Genomic DNA, 23116 nt, shown 5'->3' with positions numbered 1-23116 from the left:
TTAGGCTGACATTAAAGCAACTTTGGTTCTTTTTAGGATTTTTCAAACTATGGTTCTGATTCCTGTCATTTTTTATAGTTATGAAAAAAATGATTTGAATTTTCTGGTGCTTGCCTTGTTATGCAAGGATCTCAATCCATTTTTCAACCAATTTGTATATATCTAATATTGTTGCATATCAGGCAGTTTCCATGAAGACTACTTACTGCATTCTAATAATGATGATAAGGATAATAATTATGATGATGATAATAATAACATTTATTAAGCATTTACTGGGCTAAGCACTGTGCTAAACACCAGGGCAGATATAGGATAGATTAGACATAGTCCTTGTCAATCAATCGATGGTATTTATTAAGCGCTACTGTGTGCAGTGTAATGTACTAAGCTCTTGGGAGAGTACCATACAACAGAAGTGGAGATGTTGGCCAGACATTTCCTCTGGGCAGGTGGAGACGTAATTTCAATTCTATGCCTTAATACAGTATATGTAGCCCTTCAGGGAAAGGGAATTTGCAATTTAGAAATAATTCAGTGCCTTCGAAGAGTTACCTCCACCCTCACCTGACAAAACAAGCACCCCGATTCAGCCCATTTTTCTTCCCCATATCCTTTCCATTTCTCCCACTCTGACCAAGAGTTGTGGTCGGGGGACCCAGGTCAAACTATCATGGTGGTCTATTTAGAGAGAGACTCTACACTTCAACTTAGCATCAGCCCTAACATAAAAGTTCGGGGACACAGAGGTCTTGAGCATTTGGTTTCCCAAACTTGAACATGATCCTACCAAGACAGTCACCACTTTCAGGGTCAGTCCTTGTAAGTCATTGCCCGTATGTCTCTCCTGCAGGCTGCCGTTCAGTCCTTTCTCAGAATCCCATGTTGCCAGCTGCAGAGGAGAAAACAGCAGGAGTGTGAAATCTGGAGCGTCACCCAGTTCACTTTCACATTTGTTTTGATGGAATCTCTGGAAACCCAAGTGTAGGCTGTATGCCTGTGGATGAGGGCTGAAGCTGGACGCTGTGGGTGAGGGCATGGAAGTCACTGGGCTTTTCCTTGGTCCGGGAAACAGAATGAACGTAAGCAGAGAAAAACATTTTCCTAAACAGCTCTGCTTGCTCTTCAGCAACCTGTCACACCACTGAAATGAAATCACGTGGCCATTCCAGCGCTTAGAACAGTGCTCTGCACAGAGTAAGCGCTTAACAAATACCAACATTATTATTATGATTTCCCCTCCCCCCGCCGCCTTCGCCCCATGCAAAGGTTTGCTCTGCGGATTGCATGATCTTCTGCTCAAAACCAGCCTTGGCCCTCTACCGCCACCTCTCTGACCTGATCTTCCCCGTTTCCAGAGTATTTTTTCTTCCCCATTGTTCCAGAACCTCCCAATGATCACCTAAAGTCCTACGATGAGGGGCAAATATGTGCAGAGATTCCAAATGCACTTTCTTGGATGATCTGATTGTCATTTGATGTTTTGCAAGACACCTCAATAATGAGCTTGGTGTTGTACTGAAGCACATCAGTAGAAATGTCTATTCTTTGGTGGTTTAGAACCCAGACTATCTGATTGTGGGGTGGTCCTAATTCCCCAATATATGCCCCTCCTGCCCCCCAGTGGTGTTTTGCAGACCTTGTTATCCTGACCCTTCCCATGAGGAGGAGCCTTATCTCCCTTTCCTAACTCCAGAGAAAATCCCTACATAATTCTAGAGACAGACTTTGGGTAACAGGTCCTGCCATCCTGGGGTTCCCACATACCATGTCATAAAGCCCTGGGGTCCTTTCTTTACAAAATATACAGCACAGACTCACACATCAAACGTCAAAAAGCATAATGTTTTCCTTAAACATGTTTAAATTCCAAGCAAGACAATTACCTCATTCATGAGCTAACACCATTTAAACTTATTTTTTAAAGTTATTCATTACATGCTCACTCTGTTTCAAGCACTGTTCTAAGTTCTGGGGTAGATACACGTTTGTCAGGTTAGATACAGTCCCTCTCCTAACACAGGACTCACAGTCTAAATTGGAAGGAGGAGGATTTAATCTGTTTTTTACAGATGAGGTAATTGAGGGACAGAGATAATAATAATAATGTTATTTGTTAAGCCCCTACTATGTGCCAAGCACTGTACTAAGCATTGTGGTGGATACAAACAACTCAAGTTGGACACAGCTCCTGTTCCATATGGGGCTCACAGTCTCAATCCCCAATTTACAGATGAGGTAAATGAGTCACAAAGAAGTGAAATCAATTGTCCAAGCTCACACAGCAGATATGTTGTGGAGCCAGGATTAGAACCCATGACCTTCTGACTCACAGGTCTGTGCTCTATCCACTGCACCATGCTGCTTCTCTGATGATAAATGACTGGTCCAAGGTCACACAGCAAGCAATTGGCAGAGCTGGGATTAGAACCCAGGCCTTCTGACTCCCAGGCCCATGTTCCTTCCACCAGACCATGTTGCGTTGCTTAAACCTTTTGTACACTAGAGGGTAATTCTTCCAAATTTCCTGAAATTGATATTCCCTAACTCTAAGGTGGGGTATCCCTACACTGCATCCAGTGTACTGCTATGGCTTATCTTTGGAGATGGTACTTCTAATTGCCTTATTGCTTAATAGAAGATACTGAACTACCTTGTACTGAATGGCAAGGTATTTTCAGACAAGATGATTCTATGGGGAGCCAGCCTCAAGAAAACCATTGGATATTCACCTGATTCTCTCAGACACTGTTAAGAAATTGCCCTCATTAAACTAGAACCAAATCTGTTGAGGAAATTTTACCTAGGAGCGAGAAAGAAGGAGAATCCAAGGCCTAGTTCGTGCAAGCCTCGTCAATTCTTCAATAAGAGATAATGAATGGACTCTATGTGGTCCACCAATAGAGAAAGGAGATGGAGCTTAGGGCAGTGATCTTTGTATATGTCATTTATGTTCTCGATCAAAAACTTTCTGGGAGGAATCCATTTTCAAGCCAAATCCCTCTGCCTAGAGACTCATCATCTAAGATGGCTGTGATGAGCTTTAAAATGTATAACTGTACTGAAACAGAGCTGACCCTAACCTCTTTGATTTCTCTGTTGGTTTTGATATCAGGGACCACATTATCCTCCTTATATCAGGCCTCAGTTTTGCCCACACTGTTCTTTTTTAGTTGTCCTCTTACCTCATTCTCTCTGCTTCATTCAACTCAAGTCCCTCCACCACTTGGCTCCACCTTATCTATCTGCTCTCTTCTCCTGCTATTCCTCAGCTTATTCTCTTGGTTGCTCCCAAGTCAACCTTCCTCCCAAGCCAACCTTCTAGCCATAGCTCACTCTCAACTCTCCCACCTCCATCCTCTTGCTCACCTGTTGTTTCGTCTTGGAACTTCCTTGCTCTCCTCATTAGACAAACCTCAGATTTCTCTAAATTCAAATCCCTCTTTAAACCCTACCTTCTCCAATAAGTTTTCCTTGATTAATTTTGGAGCCCCCTGAGCTGTAACATCCCTTCAGCCAACTCTTCTACTTATAACCTTATTCATATAGTTGTCACATCTATTTGAAGAAGAAACCACTGGCAGTGAATTTCACCTACAGAGGGTGTGTGTAGCTAAAAAGAAAAGTGTGGAACATGTGGTCCTGCCCACACTATGCACACAATAAAGCTATCCCTTGTATGAACTTATTTACACCCTCCTTTGCACTCAGATATATAAGCCTGCTTTCTTTAATTTTTCTTGACCTCTCTAGTTGTATACATTACAAGCTTTTTGTGAACAAGGAAAGTGTTACTTTGTGATTCTGGGAAGCAGTGTGGCCTAGTGGAAAGAGCACAGGTCTGGGACTCAGAGGACCTGGGTTCTAATCCCAGCTCTGACAGATGCCTGCTGCATGATCTTAGGCAAGTCACTTAACTTCTTTGTGCCTCAGTTTCCTCAACTGTATAATAGGGATTCAAAATCTGTTCTCCCTATTACTTAGACTGTAAGCTCCATGTGGGAAAGGGACTATGTCTGACCCGATTAACATGTATCTTATCCTAGTGCTTAAAACACTGCTTGAAACATAGTAAGTGCTTATCATAAAATAAACATAAATAAAATAAGCTCTGTAGTTCCCAAGTGCCTGGTACAGTGGTGAAATTGGTGGAAGAAGCAGAGATGGTAAGATGAAAAGGGCTGTCTCTCCAGTTTCCAAGAAAAAGGAAGGCTTACCCACATTTCAGAGTTAGGCACAGCCTGAGTACTCAGAAATTTAGATCTCCATCCACTGGCGTATCCAGACAGAAATAGTAGCAGCAGAGAAACATGAATTCTCTAACCATATTAGGGGGCAAACCTAACCACATTCCAACTACCTGTCCCAAACCTGAATGATGTGGACACCTAATAGAACTATTGACAGCTTAATATTGATGAATCTCTGAACTCGAGTTGACCAAGGTATCAATGCAAAGATTCAAGCAAGTCAACCCATGCCAAAACCCTGGAGGTGGCAAGACCAGGAAGTAGTCAAAATGGCATATGAAATGTTGCATGTTGTCAGGGCAGGAAGAGCAGCAAAACCTAAGGCAGAATTTTGCCACGATAATACCAAGGTACATCTAGACGCACCTAGAATATTGTGTCTAGTGGCTACCACCTCTCAGAAAGAACATAAAAGGGTTGGAGAATACGCAAAGATGTGTGATCAGGATGATCAGGGAGAGAGAGAAGCTGCTTTATCAGGACAGATTGAAAGAAATGACTCTTCCATCTGGTAAAATGCAGGGTGAGAGTGGACATGATTGCAGTTCACAGAATGATGAAGTGGGTGAACAGGAGGAACATAAAATTAGTTTTCCCCAAATCCCACTCAGCGAGCAGTTGGTAAGCATATGGCATTTTCAAGGAGAAACCGGAAACATCAGCAGTCTCCATTGGAGTTTGGATATAGTCATGAACATTGGTCATGGTGGGGTTTTTTTGTAATGTAATGGTATTTGTTAAGCACTTACTATGTGCCAGGCACTGTACTAAGCACTGGGATAGGTACAATATAATCCAAGATGGACACAGTCCCTGTCTCACATAGGGCTCACAATCTTAATCCCCATTTTACAGATGAGGTAACTGAGGCATAAAGAAATGAATTCTCCAAGGTCACACAGCTGACAAGTGGCAGAGCTGGAATTAAAACCCAGGCATTCTCTAACTCTCAGGCCCATGTGCCCAGGCCCTAGCTCTTCCCACTAGCTTATGTTGCTTCTGGAGGGAAAATTAGGCATGGAGAGGTCAGAGTTAGGGATTTTGGGTGGTCCTAAGTATGCGGATGAGACCAGGAAGACAAGCAGTGCAGGGTTCTTCCACAAATCCTATATGTTTAAAAATAATGACCATATTTATCAAATCAATGGTGTTTATTGAGAACTTACTGTGTGTAGAGCACTGTACTAAGCATTTATTAAATGCTTATTACACGTCAAAGCACTTTGATAACCCCTGAGTAGATACAAAACAATCAGACTGGAGACTAGGGAGGGAACATGTCACCCCCATTTAACACAAGAGGAAACTGACCTACACAGAAGTTAAGAGACCTGCCCAAGAGCTCACAGGAGGGAAATGACAGAGCTGGGTTTACATCCAAATTTCTTGTCTCCCTGTTCTATGGTCTTCCTACTAAGTCATACTGTCCTGGTCTGCTGTTGGGATCTTTGCTGTCAACCAGCAGTGACATTAATTCTAGTTTTCTGTGGGAAGGGAGACCTAAGAAGTTCAAGTTCAGGAGTTCAAGTCAGGAAAAGTCTGGTTGACTAGTGAACCAGAAGATTCAGAAGTGAATCTTTCAGGGCGTAAAAGATACAGTTTCAGGAAGGGTGGCCCAGGGAGTCCTTGGGATCTTAGCTCTGCATCTCCCAGGGCTTGATCTGATGCAATGTTGAATCTTGATTTGTTTGGGGGGAGGTCTTTTTTCAAAGAGCAGTGGAATGAAAAGCACTTACTTTATTTATTAAGCACTTAATATGTGTTAAGAAGTTCTGGGGGTGGATATAAGTTATCAAGTTGGAAACAGTTCCTCTCCCACATGGGGGCTTATAGTCTAAGCTGGAGGGAAGATGATCTTACCCCTATTTTACACATGAGGTAATGGAGGCAACAGAGAAGTTAAATGACTTGTTCAAGATACAACAAGCAATTGGCAAAGTCAGGATTAGAACCTAGGTCATCTGACTCCCAGGCCCATGCTCTCTCCATGCTACTTCCCAGCCAAGGACTGGTTGCCAAGGACTAGCCTGGCCCAGCCTGCTGTTTCCACTTAGTCATATATCCCTTTTTCTTCTTGCTGGTTCTGTCCTGGATTGACTCAACCTGAATCAGGACAGGAAAATGGTCTAGATATGGTCGGGGTAGGGGACCCCTCAGTGAAGTCCCTGAAGGGAACTGACCTGTCTTCTTTATTTTTCACTACTGAAGGACCACTGTCAGACTTAAAACTCCTTGACAGCGGGAATCATGATTAGTCAGTTGGACTCTCCAATCTATGGTACTTATAAAATGATTACTCTCTGTCAAGCACAGTTCTCAGCACTTAGGACAGTACAATAAATAGACACAATCCCTGCCCTCAAGGACCTTAAATTCTACTGCGGAAGGAAAATATTAAAATAAACTGTAGATAGTGGAAGCAATATAATATATGCATATATACATGTGTTGTGGGAAGTGGGGGTGAAAATCTAAAGGCTCTGGGGCTCAGAATCAGGTCAATGGGAGAGATGAGAGATTAATCAGGGAAAGTTTCCTAGAAGAGATGCAATTTTGTAGGGCCGTGCATTTTAGTACAGTGCTCTGCACAGGGTAAATCTGCAATACATATTATGGCTTGATTGATTACCTCCCGTAGATGAGCTAAAGAGTGGCAGTCAGAGTGAGAAAGATAGGGACTCTCACTCTGGTGGGAGAGGGCTTGAATCATTTTAATATCCATATAACCAGAATAGGGCTAGAGAGTTTGATTCAAAGTGGAATTTTATAAGAAAAAAAATCTAGCAGAGTTCCTCCTATATTTTTAGTTCAGAGAAGGAAAAAATCTCACTAAAGCTTAAACATCTTGTCCCTTCAAAACTCATCCTGACTTGACTCAAGGTTTATTGTTTAACCTAGATCAGAAATCAGTACTGATCTTCCTGAGGTGGGGGAAAATGTCCCCACAAGCTCAAAAACCCTTGCACTCTGGCCCCAAATTTAAGAAAAGGGGAATTTAGCTCTAAATCAATTTAGAGGTTGCAAGCTCTTAAGGGAAGTTGGACATCTGCCTAGCACAAAGACAGGCTGCTTTCTGTGAGAGGATACTAACGTTTTCCAAAATGGCTTCTCTCCCTCCAAATAGCCCACCTGGGTGCTGTCGGAGTCTGTCTCTCTCACTTCAGGCTGTCACTGAATGCTGCTGTGCATGCCTAGCTAACTTTTCAGTCTATAAAATTGAAATGATGCAGATAAGGTTGATAAATGGCATGTGAGGAAAACCTTTTACTAAAAGGGATTTGGTCTCTGCATCGCCTAGCTCCAGACCATTTCATTTACACCTAAGTGTGTCAGTTTTCACTTCTACTTGTTCTTGCAGACAGGATTTTGTTTACGGGATCAGTGCATTTACAGACATCTACACTGATTTTTGACAGCTGACCTGTCAAGATCAGTGCCTGAAAAACTAATTTCCAGTACCATTAAACAAAATGGGCAGAGCATTGTTTGATAAGACCGTCACGGTTTTCTTTTGCAGTGGAACTCCGCATGGCCCCACCAGAATTCGAAGTTAGAGCTTTCAGCACAATCATCACTTGATAGGAGATATATGACTTGGAAATCTGATGATGACAAACAACCATTTGCAGGATCAACCAATTGTAGAATAAATTTCATAAACCACTGGGCTCTGAAAAATACATTTCTTGAGTCAATCAGAGCAGGTTTGGTGCTCAAGTTGGCAAGTTGTGATGTATAGGGATTTGGGCTTTCCTTTTGCTTTCTATAATCAAACTTAGACTTTAAACCTTAAAGATAGACTATCTTTTGGAGTCAACTCATGTTAATGGTAACCATAATCTAAGCTAGATTTGAAATGACACTTCCCTCTCCAGAAAGAAAAAAATCCACTAAGTCAATCCTCTTGTTCTGGGAAAGAAAATAGCCTGTTTCATAAAATGAATCTAGGCTTTCTATTTATATGCTCAAGATTTTGTTGCTGGTAATTTTATGTGGTATATTTTTAAGTGTTTACTACATGCCAAGCACTGTACTAAGCACTGAGGTAGAAACTATACGATCAAGTCAGAGAGTCTTGTTCCACAATGGGCTCACGGTAGAAGGGGAAAGGAGAACAAGTATTCTATCCCCATTTTACAGATGAGGAAACCAGGATACAGACAAGGGACTTGCCCCAAATCACACAGAAAGCAAATGGCAGTCAGGATTAGAATCCAAGTCCTATGACTTCCAAACCCATGTTCTTTACACTAAATCATGCTGATTCACCATTTTTTTAAAGGCAGAACCTTTCTCTCAAGTGGTAGATCAAACAGACTGGACTTAGCTGAGCACTCTTGTAAAATAAACGTAGCACACTGACAACCTCTGGGAAGAACTTTGAGAGACTATTTCCCTTTCTGATTTGCAGTCAAGGGAGAAAAGTTTAGAGAAAAAGTGGATTGGCAGTATTCAGAATGATCAGCCTACAGTGGCCATGTAGACTGCCCAAACCCCAAATATCTTCCAGAAATACTTTCAGGCAGGGAAGAATCAAAATAAAAAATAAATAAATAAATAAATAGATATATTTGATCCTACCACGGGCAGAGCTTGGGGGGGTAAATTAAACACTACCCTGCCCTAATGGAGCTTACAATCTAGCAGGGCAGATATATCAAAATACATTACAGATGCTAAAATAAATGATACAGTATATAGGATGAATACTTAAGTACTATGAGGGGATTGTCAGTATGTAACTGCTTAGCGCATAAGAAAATGCTGATGTGATAGTTGGGGTAGGAAGACAGGGAGAATAAAAATGAATCGGGTAAGGATGCCAGGAAGAGACATTATTTCAGAAGGACTTTGAAGATGGAGAGAACCATGGCCTGTCAGATACAAAGGAGAGAGTTCCAGGCAGAGATATGGGTTTGAGCAACAGACCAGCAAGAAGACAGATGAGAAAAAGCCCCAGCTAGAAGGAAGACTTGAGAGGAACATTATTGTGAGCTGGGTTACAGTGGGAGAAAAGAGTGGATAAGTAGGAGGGATAGAGTTGACTGAGTACTTAAAACAGATGATCAGAAGTTTCTGCTTGATGTAGAAAGGAAAGGGCACACATTGGAAGTTTCTGTGGAGTAGGGAGTTGGGAACAGAATTATATTTTAGAAAAATGATGGGCAGCAGAATCAAATATGGACTGGGGAGAGGAGAAACTGGAGACACGGAGATCAGTGAGGAGACTGAGTTCATTAGTTAAGCCAGGATATGACAAAGTGCAAGGACTTTCATTTTCTTTACAAAAGCTTGACTCCTCAATCAGCCATTCTTCGATGCCTCCATTTTCTGGGCTAGGACAGAGGAACCACACTTCCTCATGAGGCTCTTTTCCTGGAGCAGAGTAGTGGAAGGACATGGAGACTGAAGAAAATTTGATCATCAGGAGAGAGAAGGTTTTCCCTACTTTCCATACTTCTACTACTTGAATGAGGATCGCTTCCCTTCTTGAAACCCTGCCTGGCTTATTGACGGAATCACATTCCCAGAGGAGTCTTGTTGCTTCCTTATTCCCTTTCAGTCCATAATGACCTCAGTTCTGCTTCCAAAAGGACCTGAATCTTTCTTCCACTGAGCTGCCAACAAAAAGTGGGCTGAAGTTGTTTGTAAGTGTATATCATTTACAAAGTATTTCACACTTAAAGCCTTAGTCTGTGACAGTAATATCAAATGAACACCCAAACTAATTCTCTTCCCCTCTTCAAAGCCCTCCTGTGAGCTCACCTCCTCCAGCAGGCTTTCCCAGACTGAGCTCCCCCCCTTCCCTCTGCTCCTCCTCCCCTTCCCATTCCCCCTCTCCCGCCCTCTGCTCTTCCCCCTTTCCCTCCCCTCAGCACTGTGCATATTTGTATATATTATTTATTACCCTATTTGTTTTGTTAATGATGTGTATATTACTATGATTCTATTTATCTTGATGATGTTTTGTTTTGTTCTGTTTTGTTTTGCTGTCTCTCTCCCCCGTTTAGACCATGAGCCCATTATTGGGCAGGGATTGTCTCTATCTGTGGCTGAACTGTACATTCCAAGTGCTTATTACAGTGCTCTGTACATAGTAAATGCTCAATAAATACTATTGAATGAAATGAACACCCACCAGGTAAGGATCAGGGGATCATACAAGAATAAACAATGCAATTGCTGCCCTCAAGAAGCTTAAAATAGAGTGAGGGAGTAAGTAGATTATAAATTTTTACTGAAAAGATGAATTATGAAAAGATGAATTAATACAGGGCAGGCACTCAATTTGAAATAGCAAGGATAGCTATGGCAAAGATAGACTCTGTGTTACAAATTATGGCATCTTTAGAATCCATGCAGGGGTTTATACCCATATTCATCTATTCATCAGACTAGTGGGGTGCTTGGTAATGGAGAGATTACTAGGTGTCTTCCATCATTTACTGTGAATTCTTCTATTCCTCTGACCTCAGCAACATATTTCAGGGTGCAAGAGACAGGGTTTAGATTGATTCAAACTAAATTTAGGTCCACACATATATGGCTAAATATCATTCAATTAGTTGATTCTTATATTACCTACGGTCAAAACTGATGCTCATCTTAGAGACCCATACAATGGAAGGCTAGCTAATCACGCCAGCTGTCCATCTGTGCTTTGTGAAATAGCCTTGTTCTAAAACCACAGTCCTTTATAGACCTTGTAATTGACACACCACAGAAATAGCCAAGGTCCCACCTGAGTTTCTCTTTATGAACCTTGAAATTGGTACAGCCCCAAAGCACATTCATTGCCAACCTTATGTCCCTTTATGACCTCTGTGACGGCTCCAGTAAAAAGAGCATAACCAGCCTGCCACCAGTCATCTTTGAGCTCTCTAACACTGGTCCCCACGGAAGATATCCACAGTAATATCCCAGTGTGCCAGGCCCAGGCGGAGACTGAGTTGAGGTACTGGGTGGAGCATTAAATGGGAGGGCAAGCCAAATGGAGGCAGCGAGTTAACTGGAACTTGCTCCCTCTGGGTAGATAAATACATAAATGTGTCACCTCCACCCCGATGAGGATAAATTGCTTCAATTAATGCCGCTGTCTGAAGGAGCAGGGACAGTAACTGGTGGGGGATATTGAAATAGAGCCCATTAGAAGGGTAGATTGGTTACCTGAGTTTTGCAGGTACCAAGTAAGACGCAGTACTTAATGAAGCAATCATAATAACCAGGAAAACAGGATGCAAAAAAGATCACTATGTTTCCTTTTGAAATTGAGAGTAACCTAAGTAGGTTATTACAGTGCACCTTTGCAACCTCCTACTGTTGACTCATTCAGGGAAAACACCCCAAATTCTGATAGCTTCTTTAGGTGTAAGAGGCTGCCGAGTTTGTGGTGAGGAGGAAGTTAGCTTGATTAGCAAGGGAAGAATTGAGGCAGAATAAACTATAAAGTCCCTCCTCAATTAACTTTTTTTTTCTTCCCCATTCAATAGAAACAACACAGAATTGGGATTCAGGAGTCCTGGGTTCCAGACCTAGTTCTGCCACTTGCCTGCTGTATGACCTTTGGAAAGGCACTTTTAACTTCTTTGGGCCTCAGTTCCCTCATCTGTAAAATGGTGATGAAATACCTGTTCTCCCTCTCCCTTAGACTGTGAGCCCCTCTAGACTGTAAACTTGTTATGGACAGGGAATGTGCCAATTCTGTTGTATTATATTCTCCCAAGGACTTAGTACAGTGCTCTGTACATAATAAGCATTCAATAAATACCATTGATTGATGTGGGGCAGGGACTGTGCCTGACCTCATTATCTTGTTTCTATCCCAAGGTTTAGTACAGAGCTTGGTCCACAGTAAGTGATCAACAGGTACCACATTCATTATTAATTAATTTTCATTAGTATTAGCTTCATTCACCCTGCCAGAATCCTGAAGGTGGCGAGAATAGGTCTTCCCCACCATTCTTTAAGGAATAAAACAAAGAAGCCCTTGGTGGATTTTCCTGCAAGGAAGTGAAGCTGAAGCCCTAAATCCCAAAGCCAGGGTCAGGGCCATCTTGGAAGCAGCACAGGCCTGGGAGTCAGGAGATCTGGACTCTAATCCCTGCTTTGTCACTCCCTTGCTGTGTGACCTTGCAGTGGCCTAGTGGCAAGAGCATGGGCTTGGGAGTCAGAGGATGTGGGCTCTAATCCTGGCTCTTCCACTTGTTGGCTTTGTGACCTTGAGCAAGTCACTTCAATTCTCTGTGGCCTCAATTCCCTAATATGTAAATGGGGATTAAGAGTGTGAGCCCCACGTGGAACAACTTGATGACCTTGTATCTACCTCAGTGCTTAGAACAGTGCTTGGTACATAGTAAGCACTTAGCAAATACCATCATTATCATTAATAATAATAAGCTTTCTGTGCCCCCATTTCTTCATTTGTACAATGGGAAGAATAATTTGTGTCTCTTCTGCAGTGAAGATAAAATGAGATCACTGATGACAAAGCACTTTGGGAAAATTAGAGCGTCCTTCAAATTTGAGATATTATTGTTCAGCCCTAATGAACTGTCCAGCTGACATGTTGAAAATGCAGGATCTGGGAAAGATATTTCTCTTGGTGCAGAGGGGTCTCTCTGTCCAATTTCTGGTAATCATCACTGAAGAAAGAAAAGATTCTACCAGAGTAGAATCTGCCTATGCTACCAGCAAAAAGGAAAAAGAAACAAAAATCATTCACTTCTAGGAGCATAGTGTAGAGGGTCAAGGAAGAACAAAAATTGCAATCAATGGGTTACAGAAGCACATCAATAAACTCCCCTACCACTCCTTGTCACAAGTCTGCCAGGTTCTTCAAGTATACTAGGGAGATGATCATGTTTTTGAAGACCTCAGTGGATGGAGTGTTCCCTATCTCCCATATTCTTGACTCATATCAAGAATGTCATATTGTCATATTCTTGACATATCCTACATATCTACATTCTCTAGACTGTAAGGTTGATGTGGCAAGACGTGTCTCCAACTATGTTATATTGTACACTCCCAGGTGCTTAGAACAATGCTCTGCCCACAGTAGATGCTGAATAAATATCATTGATTGATCCCAGACATCTCTCTCACCCTCCCAGTCCCCCTTACTCCTTTCGGACTAGTCAAAACCTCACCCACTGCAATTAACAATGTTCCGCTTCCAGGTTATTCTGAGGCTACCTACAATTCCTGTGGAATTAAAGGTTATTCTAGGGTAACCTTTGACTCCAACCTGTCTACTTTCTGGTGGTAATGTATTCCTATTCCTGATTATCCCACTGTTTTTATTATGGAAACAAAAGCCATAAAGCTGTTAGTGGGTTTTTTTCCTTCACTGTTGGGGAAGTGGTGAGGGGGGAGACAGAGTTTGAGATCTCTACAAAAGTAGCAGAAGATCATTCTTTCCCTAGTGGATAATTAGGTTTTGGAAAACCAAATGAAATGCAGACAATATTATTAAAAAAACCCAACAGAAATGCTCATCTGCATAATGACGTAGAGTCAATGGTTTCCATTTATAAGGAAAACCACTTAAAAAACAGATTTTGAAAATGTGTTTTTCTCTTCTGTTATATGAATAGAAAGTGTAACCCCCAGGCCTAGTACAGCAATGTCTACACACCATACTGATTTGTCAAAATTGTTTTAAAATGATGTAGCGGAAGGAATCTCGGCTTCTTAACTCAAGCTTGTGGACAAGCCTCCTTCCAAACCATCTAGCTTGGGACCTTTTTACCAATCTGAAAAATGACCCTTATCCGGTCCACATTTCCCAGTGACATCTTCCTCCTTCCTTCCATCCTCCCTCTGGGTGCTCCTCTTCATAATCACTGGCTCATAGACCACAGATGTCATTCTGTAATTGCGATCCAGTCAAATCTGGTCTAAAGATAAGGGAGAACCTGCCTGATGCTATTGAAACCTGTTTTCTTGTAGACCCTGGGGACTGACTAATTTGCATGGAAATTAAACACAATAAAATATCTTAGTTTTCTAGGATGGGGTTGTGATTTGTCCTTTACTAATCTTCAGGATGGAATATGCCCATATGCTTAAAAGTGTAATTGTACGTTTATTGTGGGTAGGGAATGTATCTACTAATTCTGTTACATTGTACTTTCCCAAGGTCTTCATACAGTGTTCTGCACACAGTAAGTGATCAGTAAATATGACTGTTTGAAGAGATCAGTCCCACAAGGCATGAAATAAGCTCTGGCTCTTGCTATCCTGACAATGTATTGATTTTGGTTTTTTTGGTTACTTTGCCCTTCCTGTGGAATTGAAGTACATTGCCTTGAAACACCCTTGACTACTATCTTTTTCTCAATAGAAGAAAAACTCCTTTCAATCACAGGTATATTTTCAATGTGGCTGCACTTTTGCACTGGAGGTATTACAAGTCTCAGTGTAACCAGGAGGGATGGATAATCTAGAGTGCAGAGTGCTGTTCTAGGTACTTGGAGAACATTAAATATAAGCAAAAGATGGATCTTGGCCCTTAAAGAGCTTACAGGCAGATACAGTCTAAAGGGAGAGCTCTGACACTTACCTGCTATATGACCTTGGGCAAGTCACTTCACTTCTTGTTCCCTCCTCTGCAAAATGGGGATTCAATACTTGATCTCCCTGCTACTTAGATTTGAGTCCCATGTGGGAACTGATTATCTTATATTTTCCCAGTACTTAGTACAGTGCTTAGCACATAGTGTTTAACAAACACCACTATTATTATCATTATTATTATTAGTATTCAGTAGACATGAGTCAATGAAGGTGTTGCAGTTAAGAATGAGAAGATAGATCTAAAGAAGTAAATTGATCAATCAGTGAATAACAAATGAATAAACAGTGTTTTGAGGAGGCTGGAGGTATTCTCTTACCCTAGTACAGAGGAAAATGCGTGGGATTTTTTAAATCTTTTATGGGCTTTTAGCTGTTTTGAAATTTCTATGAAACTGCTTAGGGTTGACGTACTGCTTGTACCTTCCTTCCTTGACTTGTGGTCTGTAGCCACTGGAAGTGTGGAGCAGATGTTGATTAGAATAATTGGAATTGTGAGTGGTCAACATAGCCCCTTCATTCTCACTCTCCTTCCTCATCCCCCACAACCCTCATGTGCCTGGAAATAGTACAAACCTAATGGGCTCCCTGGGTAAACCCAACTGGGCAAAACCATTTACATGAATGGAGGTGGAAAGAGGAGCCAGAGCAAATAACTCCACGAGAAAGGACCTAAAGAGATTGATAAAAATACCATAATCATCATCAGTGGTATTTACTGAGTGTTTACTATGTGCACAGCACTGCACTAAGGGAGAGTACAGCTGAAAATGGTGGTACTAAAAGCCAAGGTCGATCGATGATGGCTTTGTTATAGTATTTGTTAAGCACCTACTATGTGCAAGGCACAATGTTAAACACTGGGGTAGATACAATTTATCAGGTTGAACACAATCTCTGTCTTAGATGGGGCTTACAGTTTTAATCCCATTTTACAGATAAGGTAACTGAGCCACAGAGAAGTTAAGTAACTTGCCCTAGGTCACACAGCAGACAGGTGGTGGAGCCAGGATTAGAACCCAGGTCCTTCTGATTCCCAGGCCCATGCTTTATCCACTAGGTCATGCTGCTTCTCTGTTTCTGCTGGAGTGTGAAAGAAATGCTGACTAGGGAGATAAATTTTGAGTGATGGTCATTTTAGGAGTTTATCACCTATTATTTCTCTCCCTGCAGGGTGTTCAAAGACAAATAGAGATTATATATTCCTTTACTGAAAGACATAGTCACTAATTCTTAAATATCAAAGTATCCCTGCTTATTTACATATTGGTAGATGCAAATTTTTCCACATCTGGACAGTTTCAGGTTTGTTTTTTTTTTTGCTTACTTTTAAGAGGCTGGTGAAAGCAGTGAATTTTAGTTCTATATCTAGATTATTTTAAATGGTATTTGTTAAGTGCTTACTATGTGTCAGGTACAGTTTTAAATTCTGAGGTAGATACAATATGATAAAGTTGAACACAGTCCATGTCCCAAGTGGGACTCACAGTCTTAATCCCAATTTTACAGATGAAACCATCATCTACCATCATTCATTCATTCATTCATTCAGTAGTATTTACTGAGCACTCACTATGTGCAGAGCACTGTACTAAGCACTTGGAATGTACAATCTGGCAAGAGATAGAGACAATCCCTGCCCAATGACAGGCTCACAGTCCAAACGGGGGAGATCTTCACTGTCTTCCCAAAGAATGTCAAAAACATTGACATGGGTCACTGTTGTGGCATCTCACTGTTCTTTTTACCTAACAACACCCTACCAGAGTTTTTCAGGGATGACTCAAGAAGAATACCATTAATTATGCCCCCCCAGAATTGCAATACATCAGATTTCCTAAACAGTTTCATAAACAGCACACCTGTGCCTCCTTGATCACAACGAGATCACAAACAATGAAGCTTTAGTGTACAGTCACTGAGCATTTTACTACACACTTTAACTGGGTGGCACAAGACCAGAGAAGGAATTGCTATAGAGTGACCCAGGCAGCTACTCTCTGGTGTTCGGAAATGGGGGGCAGTAAACAAGCGTGGCTGATGAAATTCCTCAGACACTGCCAGACATGCTCTTGGATGATGAACGTTGCCTGAGGGCCACTGAGAGATAATAATAATAATATAATGATGGCATTTGTAAGCACTTACTATGTGCCAAGCCCTGTTCTAAGCACTGCTAAGGTAATATAAAGTAATCAGGTTGTCCCTTGTAGGGGTCACGGTCCTAATCCCCATTTTTCAGATGAGGTAACTGAGGCTCAGAGAAGTTAAGTGACTTGCTCAAAGTCACACAGCTGACAAGTGGCGGAGCCAACATTAGAACTCATGACCTCTGACTCCCAAGCCCAGGCTCTTTCCATTGAGCCACACTGCTTCTTATGATCATCAGAGCAGACTCATAAGGTTGTTCAGTTAACAGGAACTGTGTGTGTGTGTGTGTGTGTATGTTGTGGTGTAGTTTCTTTTACATCCTGAGTTTTGGGAAGGACATAATGAAAGAACTTAGGCATGAAAGCATCAGGCAGCACAAATATGAAATGCACTGTCAAAGTTCAATCAGTCAATCATTGGAATTTATTGACCATTTAGCATTTTCAGAGTATTGTACTAAGCACTTGGATAAGTGGAATACAACAGGGTTGGTAGACAATCCCTGATCACAAGACAATCTTTCTTTTTCTATGTGAAGTGCAAGGGATTGTAAATTAGGCACTGGTGTTTTCAGCATTCTCACTTACTTGGATACAATCTCAAAATCAGTAGCCTACTCTTCCACCCAGAGGGCAGCTAGAGAGCACAATGGTTTGTGCCTGTGGTTTCTTAATAAATAGTATTCGGACTGCAGCCTGCCTGTGTCCTAGTAGTCTTTTTTTCCCTCTGAATTTAAACGTGTCTCTTCTCCTCATGGATGAATGGAGTAGGAAAGTCAAAGTGACAATTCATCTCATAAAAGCCCATTTGCCAATGAAATCCCATTTTCATCCTATGCTACCAACAGCAGCCCATATCATCATCAGATCACATCAACCCCACATCAAAACTTGCAATAGCTATCTGTTTCTTTCCACATTACACATGACACTTAACCATTGACTCCAAGGTTCTCCACTAGCTGTCTCCATCTTTCCTAATCAGTCTTCCCTCCTGCTTCACCAGAGCACACACTCCCTGCTCCTCCAAAGCAACCATTCAAACTGCACCTTGCTCATGACTTACCTGTCTCTGAATCCCTATTCACCCGTTCTCCCTGCAATGGGATTACCTCCCACCTATCAATCAATGGTATTTACTGAATGCTTACTGTGTGCAGAACACGGTACTAAGCATTTAGGAGAGTACAGTGCCGGATCTCTACCCTCAAGGAGCTTATTCCTCAGATCCACTAACCCTACCTTCTCCAATCAATCCTCATCTTCCTGTAATATCAGTTTGTTCTTGTTCTGTCAACAACAACATGCACATGTGCACAATATGCACATGAATATCGGTTTTTTATTATAATTCATTTTTATTTCATCTCTGATGCATTGGAAAATATTTATTGTACCCTTGGCATACGATGTTCTATTATATCCCTCATTCAAGTGTAAGAACCTGGCAGGCAAGGACTGAGCACCCAACATATATCTCTCCATATACCCAGGCACCCAATGTGAGAGAGAATGCCACGATGTCACATTCATATGCACAGATAGGATTTCACAGTCAGTTGGGTCACCTTGTAAAACAAAATTTAGCACTATATAAATAAACATCTGACAGTGCTGTTGATGGGGCGGTTGGAGAAGAAAGAGAATGAAAAGTAGGAGGGGGGAAAAGGAAGAAGGAAGCAGGAGTGCAGAGAAGGGAAGAGGAAAAGGGATATACAGGAAAGATGGAGATATAGGAGGAAGAGGGAAGGAGGAAGAGGAAGGAGGAAGAACAAAGAGGGAGAGGGAGCAGAAAGGAGGAGGAGTGAGAGAGAGGAGGAAGAAGAAGGGAGAAGGAGAAAGGAGAGGAGGAAAGAGGAGGGAAGATCAATCAGTTGTATTTATTGAGTGCTTAGTAGGTGCAGAACAATGTACTAAGCATTGGAGAGAGTACAATACAACAGAATTAGCTGACACATTCCCTGCCCATATCAAGTTTAAAGTTTAGAGGGGAAGAAACATTGATATGAATAAATGATTAATAATATATAATTAAAAGATATGTACCTAAATGCTGTGGGGTTAGGGTGAATATCAAATATCTAAAGGTCACAGATCCAAGTGCAGAGATGACACAGAAAGGAGAGTGAGTTGGGGAAAAGACGACTTAATTAGGGAAGGCCTCTCGGAGGATATATGACCTTAATAATGTTTTGAAGGTGGAGAGAGTGGTGTTCTGGCATTTATGGACAGAGAGGGACTTCCAGGCTATTGGGAGGACATGGGAAAGGGGTTGGGGGTGAGACAGATGAGATTGGGGCATAGTGAGTAAGCTGGATCTAGAAGAGCAGAGTGTGTAGTCGGGGCTGTAGTAAGACATGTGAGGTGAGGTAGGATGGGGTGAGCTTATTGAGTGCTTTAAAGCCAATGGTAACAAGCTTCTGTTTGATTCAGGGATGGATGGGCAGCCTTTGGCAGTTTCTGGGGAGATATGGACTGAACATTTTTGATGAAAAATAATCCATGCAGTGGAGGGAAGTAAGGACTGAAGTGGGGAGAGACAGGAGGCCAGGATGTCAGTGAGGAGACAGATGCAATAATAAAGGTGGGAAGGAATATGGAGAGATAGGAGGGTTAAGGGAGAAGGAGGGGGAAGGAGGAGGAAGAGAGAGGAAGGGGAAGGAGGGAGAAGGAGAAAGGAGAGGATAGAAGGGAGGTTGAGAATAGAGGAGGGAGGAAAGATGCGGGGGAAGAGAGAGATCAAGAGAATAAGAGAGAGAAAGAGGGAGAGAAGAGGGAAGATGGAGAGAGAAGGAGGGAAGACGATGAATTGTTGCAGATAGGGAGAGGACACAGGAATATGGCAGTGATTCTGGTCATTACCCTTTGTCTCCCAGCCTTTGTGTTGTGTCTTTTTCCAGCACTGCTTTGCCCTGCCTGTCAACAAACTGGCAAATACCTTCTCCTCTGCTACAGTAGCATTCTTCATTTTTCTTGCTGGGAAATCTTCCCCCCAGCTCCATATCAGCACTTGATATCCAGGAGGAAAGAATAAACTGCTGGTGTTGGTGGCAAGCAACTGGTAAAATACCTGCCTGACACTAGCAGGACTAAATAATGGGTCTTCTGGTCTCTCTCCATCTTAGTGCCACACTGTTACATGGTTTAGATTGATAGCGTCACCAGAAAATGCAGTAAGCCCCTCCACAGAAATGCATAAAATCTCACTGTTAATGGAAATGCATCTCTTCACTTTCCCCTGATTTCTTTCCATCATGCTTTCTCTTTGTTCTTTCCTTGTTATTCGGAATTTCCTTTCCTTTCCTAGTTAGAATGCTTGCTGCTACTCAACAAGAAGAATGACATAGCTTTCTTAGCAGTGCCCCCTCCTCCCACACTGGCCCCGTTGCAGTCCTCCCAGCATGTAAGAGGGAAGTGGGACCGGAGCAGAACTAGGGGTGTAGAGGTCCATATCGCTTAATGATGCCTGTTATCTCAGGAGAGGAGGGAGGCTCTAGCAGGGGGACCACCAGGCACAAGTCAATGGATTCACCGTCCCTTTCTTTCTCCCAACTCTGGAGAAGTTGCTCTCTGAGGGTACTGTCTCTGCAGATGTTGTGGAGGCTTGGCATTTCCCACACCCAAAGCCTAAGATTTGCCAAGGGAGAGGCATTCCAACTAGCTACTCCAGGGCTAGAGGGGCACTCAAACCTGGTTCTTGCCCAGTGGATGGGTGGCACAGCCCACTTCCCCTAACTTCTGGCATCCTGAGAGTACCCCAAATCCCTGGAAGTTCCTGTCAGAACAGTCCAATCTTCTTTCACAAGGAGGCAGCTTGGAGCAGGACCCTAGAGGACGTTCTCCTTAATAACCTAAATCTGTAGCAGCTTGAGAAACTTGCCAGCCATCACAGACTTGGGCGCGTGCTGGTACTAGAAAATTTTCTGCTCTCTGCTGGTATGCAAATGAAGCCTAAGTGTGCCATAGCTTATAATAATAAAAATAACAACAATAATGATAACATTAATAATAATAGTATTTGTTAATCATCTCTGTACTAAGTGGTGGGGTAGAAACAAGATTATCAGGCCAGACACAGTCCCTGTCCCACACCAGGCTCACAGTCTAAGTAAGAGGGGCAACAGGTACTGAATCCTTATTTAAAAAATGAGGAAATCAAGGCCCAGAGAACTGAAGTGGCTTGTCCAAAGTCACACAACAGATTAATGGCTGAACTAGAATTAGGATCTCAGACACTTAGGCCTGTGCTCTTTCCATCAAGCAACACTGATTCAAATCAGAGGTTGAGGTGCTACTCTTTCTCTTGTTGTTTGAGGTTGGGGGTCATTTCATGTGACTGCTTTGGCATGAGACTGGGACTGCCTCAGAAAGCCCCAACCCACTATCCTCTACCCTCACTATCCTGGCAAGGAGTCACCCAGCAAAGAAATCTCAGCACCTCATTGCTCTGAGTTCTGCCTAGTCAGGAATCCTTTCTCTGAGCTGGAACAACTTGAGGATCCCTCATTCGGGAGGTATCAGCCAGCTGATGACACTGTCAGAACACATCAGGAGAACGCTTCTCCAATAGCACACTTGATTAAGCATTCCCGCTTTCTTCCACATAGTGCCTGCAAGCTGAACATTTGCTTCAGACTGCAGTGGGAACTCAGAAATGTATTTGGCATTAGCAGACTCATGAAGGGTGAAATACCTCTGCAAAATTGCTTCCACACCAAAGCGCTCTCATTTGAAAGGCCCTTGGCCAGGAAAAGAAGGCTGTCACTGAGGGCTCCAGGAACTGGCGCTTTATATCTGGGAGGAAAAAACTCTGCAAGTCATCTGAAGTCGGGCCAATGACTGGATTTCTGAAGAGGAGAGGATCTTCATAGCAGGGTTGATATCCAAATTAATCTGATGGTTCATTGGGAGCAGGGAAAATGGTTACCGTTTCTGTGATATTGTACTCTCCCAAGTGCTTAGTACATAGTTCTGCAAACAGTAAGCACTCAATAAATATCATTGACTGATTGACTGGAAGGATCCCAAACTCAGAGAAAGCCACTCTCACCCTTCCACTGGAAAGACATATGGTTTCCCATTAAACCGCAATTTTTTGACTTATGTACCTATGTACTTCTTCTTGTGTGTCACTGGCTCACCTAATTAATCCCCATGCTATCTCCCAAATGTTTCTGACCATCTGTCTGGTTCTTCTGATACCTCTTCTCTCTTGCTCTTTCTTCTCTGGTCTTCTCCCTTCTTCCCCTTTACTGTTGTCCTGCTCTCTTGTGTATTTCTTGTTTCTCAGTCAATAACAATTACTGGGCATCACCTGTGGGAAGAGCATGTACTAAACACTTGAAAGAATCCAACAAAAGTAAGGGACACAGCCCCTGCCCTCAAGGAGCTGATAATATACTAGGGGAGCCAGGCTGACCCAAATAGGGGGAGCAGGAACATTACAACTGCTGATAGTGCAAGTATGATAAGGTAAATAACTAACATGTCAAAATATACCTAGGTTTTAAGATATACTTATCCTCAGCATTAATACATACGTGTTTATTCAATCATTCAGTTTGACCACTTCAGTTGTAAATTATTTTTGTTGGTCTCTCCCTTTAGAATGTAAGAGAGCATGTCACTCCTTTATTCTATATTCTCCAAGAATCTAGTGCAGTTCACTGCATTAAGAAGGTGCTCAATAACTGCTACTCCTACTTGGACTATTACAACTGCTAGCACTGTCAAGTGCACCAAAATATAAGTTTTAAGGATGTTGGGTTGACAGGACCCAGGAAAATGGATTTTAACTGAAGAATGCCCTTTAGAGAATCTGGGTTTGACAATGGAGAGAGTTGTAGTCTGGCATATTTGAAGGGAAAGGAGTTCCAGGTAAGAGAAAGGGCAGGAGCAAGGAGCGGAGATGGAAGAATTGAGATTGAGGAACAGGGAGAAGGTGACCATGGGAGGAGTGAAGATTGCGACCTGGGATGTAGCAGATCAGTCAATCATATTTACTGTTAGTTTACTCTGTGTTGGGAGAGTGCAGATGAGTTGGAAGGCACAATATCTACCCACAGAGAATTTATAATCTAGTAAAGAAAGCTGTTAAGGAAGAAGGTAAGAGGAGGCTTGCAACTAGTGGCCAGAAGTTTT

General features: G+C 42.2%; 1 protein-coding gene across 2 annotated transcripts in view; it reads right to left on the bottom strand.

The window, feature by feature from the left end:
* Positions 1-23116, bottom strand: part of GRID1 (glutamate ionotropic receptor delta type subunit 1) — an 842873-nt gene that overhangs the window by 91453 nt on the left and 728304 nt on the right. For both annotated transcript variants that reach the window (XM_029061433.1, XM_029061434.2), the window contains exon 9: positions 791-892. In XM_029061433.1, the coding sequence (XP_028917266.1) occupies positions 791-892 (102 nt within the window). The remainder of the gene's footprint in view (positions 1-790; positions 893-23116) is intronic.

This window comes from Ornithorhynchus anatinus, chromosome 3, assembly GCF_004115215.2.
Source record: "Ornithorhynchus anatinus isolate Pmale09 chromosome 3, mOrnAna1.pri.v4, whole genome shotgun sequence".
NCBI classification, from domain to species: domain Eukaryota; kingdom Metazoa; phylum Chordata; class Mammalia; order Monotremata; family Ornithorhynchidae; genus Ornithorhynchus; species Ornithorhynchus anatinus.
This window is presented reverse-complemented; position numbering and strand designations above follow the sequence as displayed.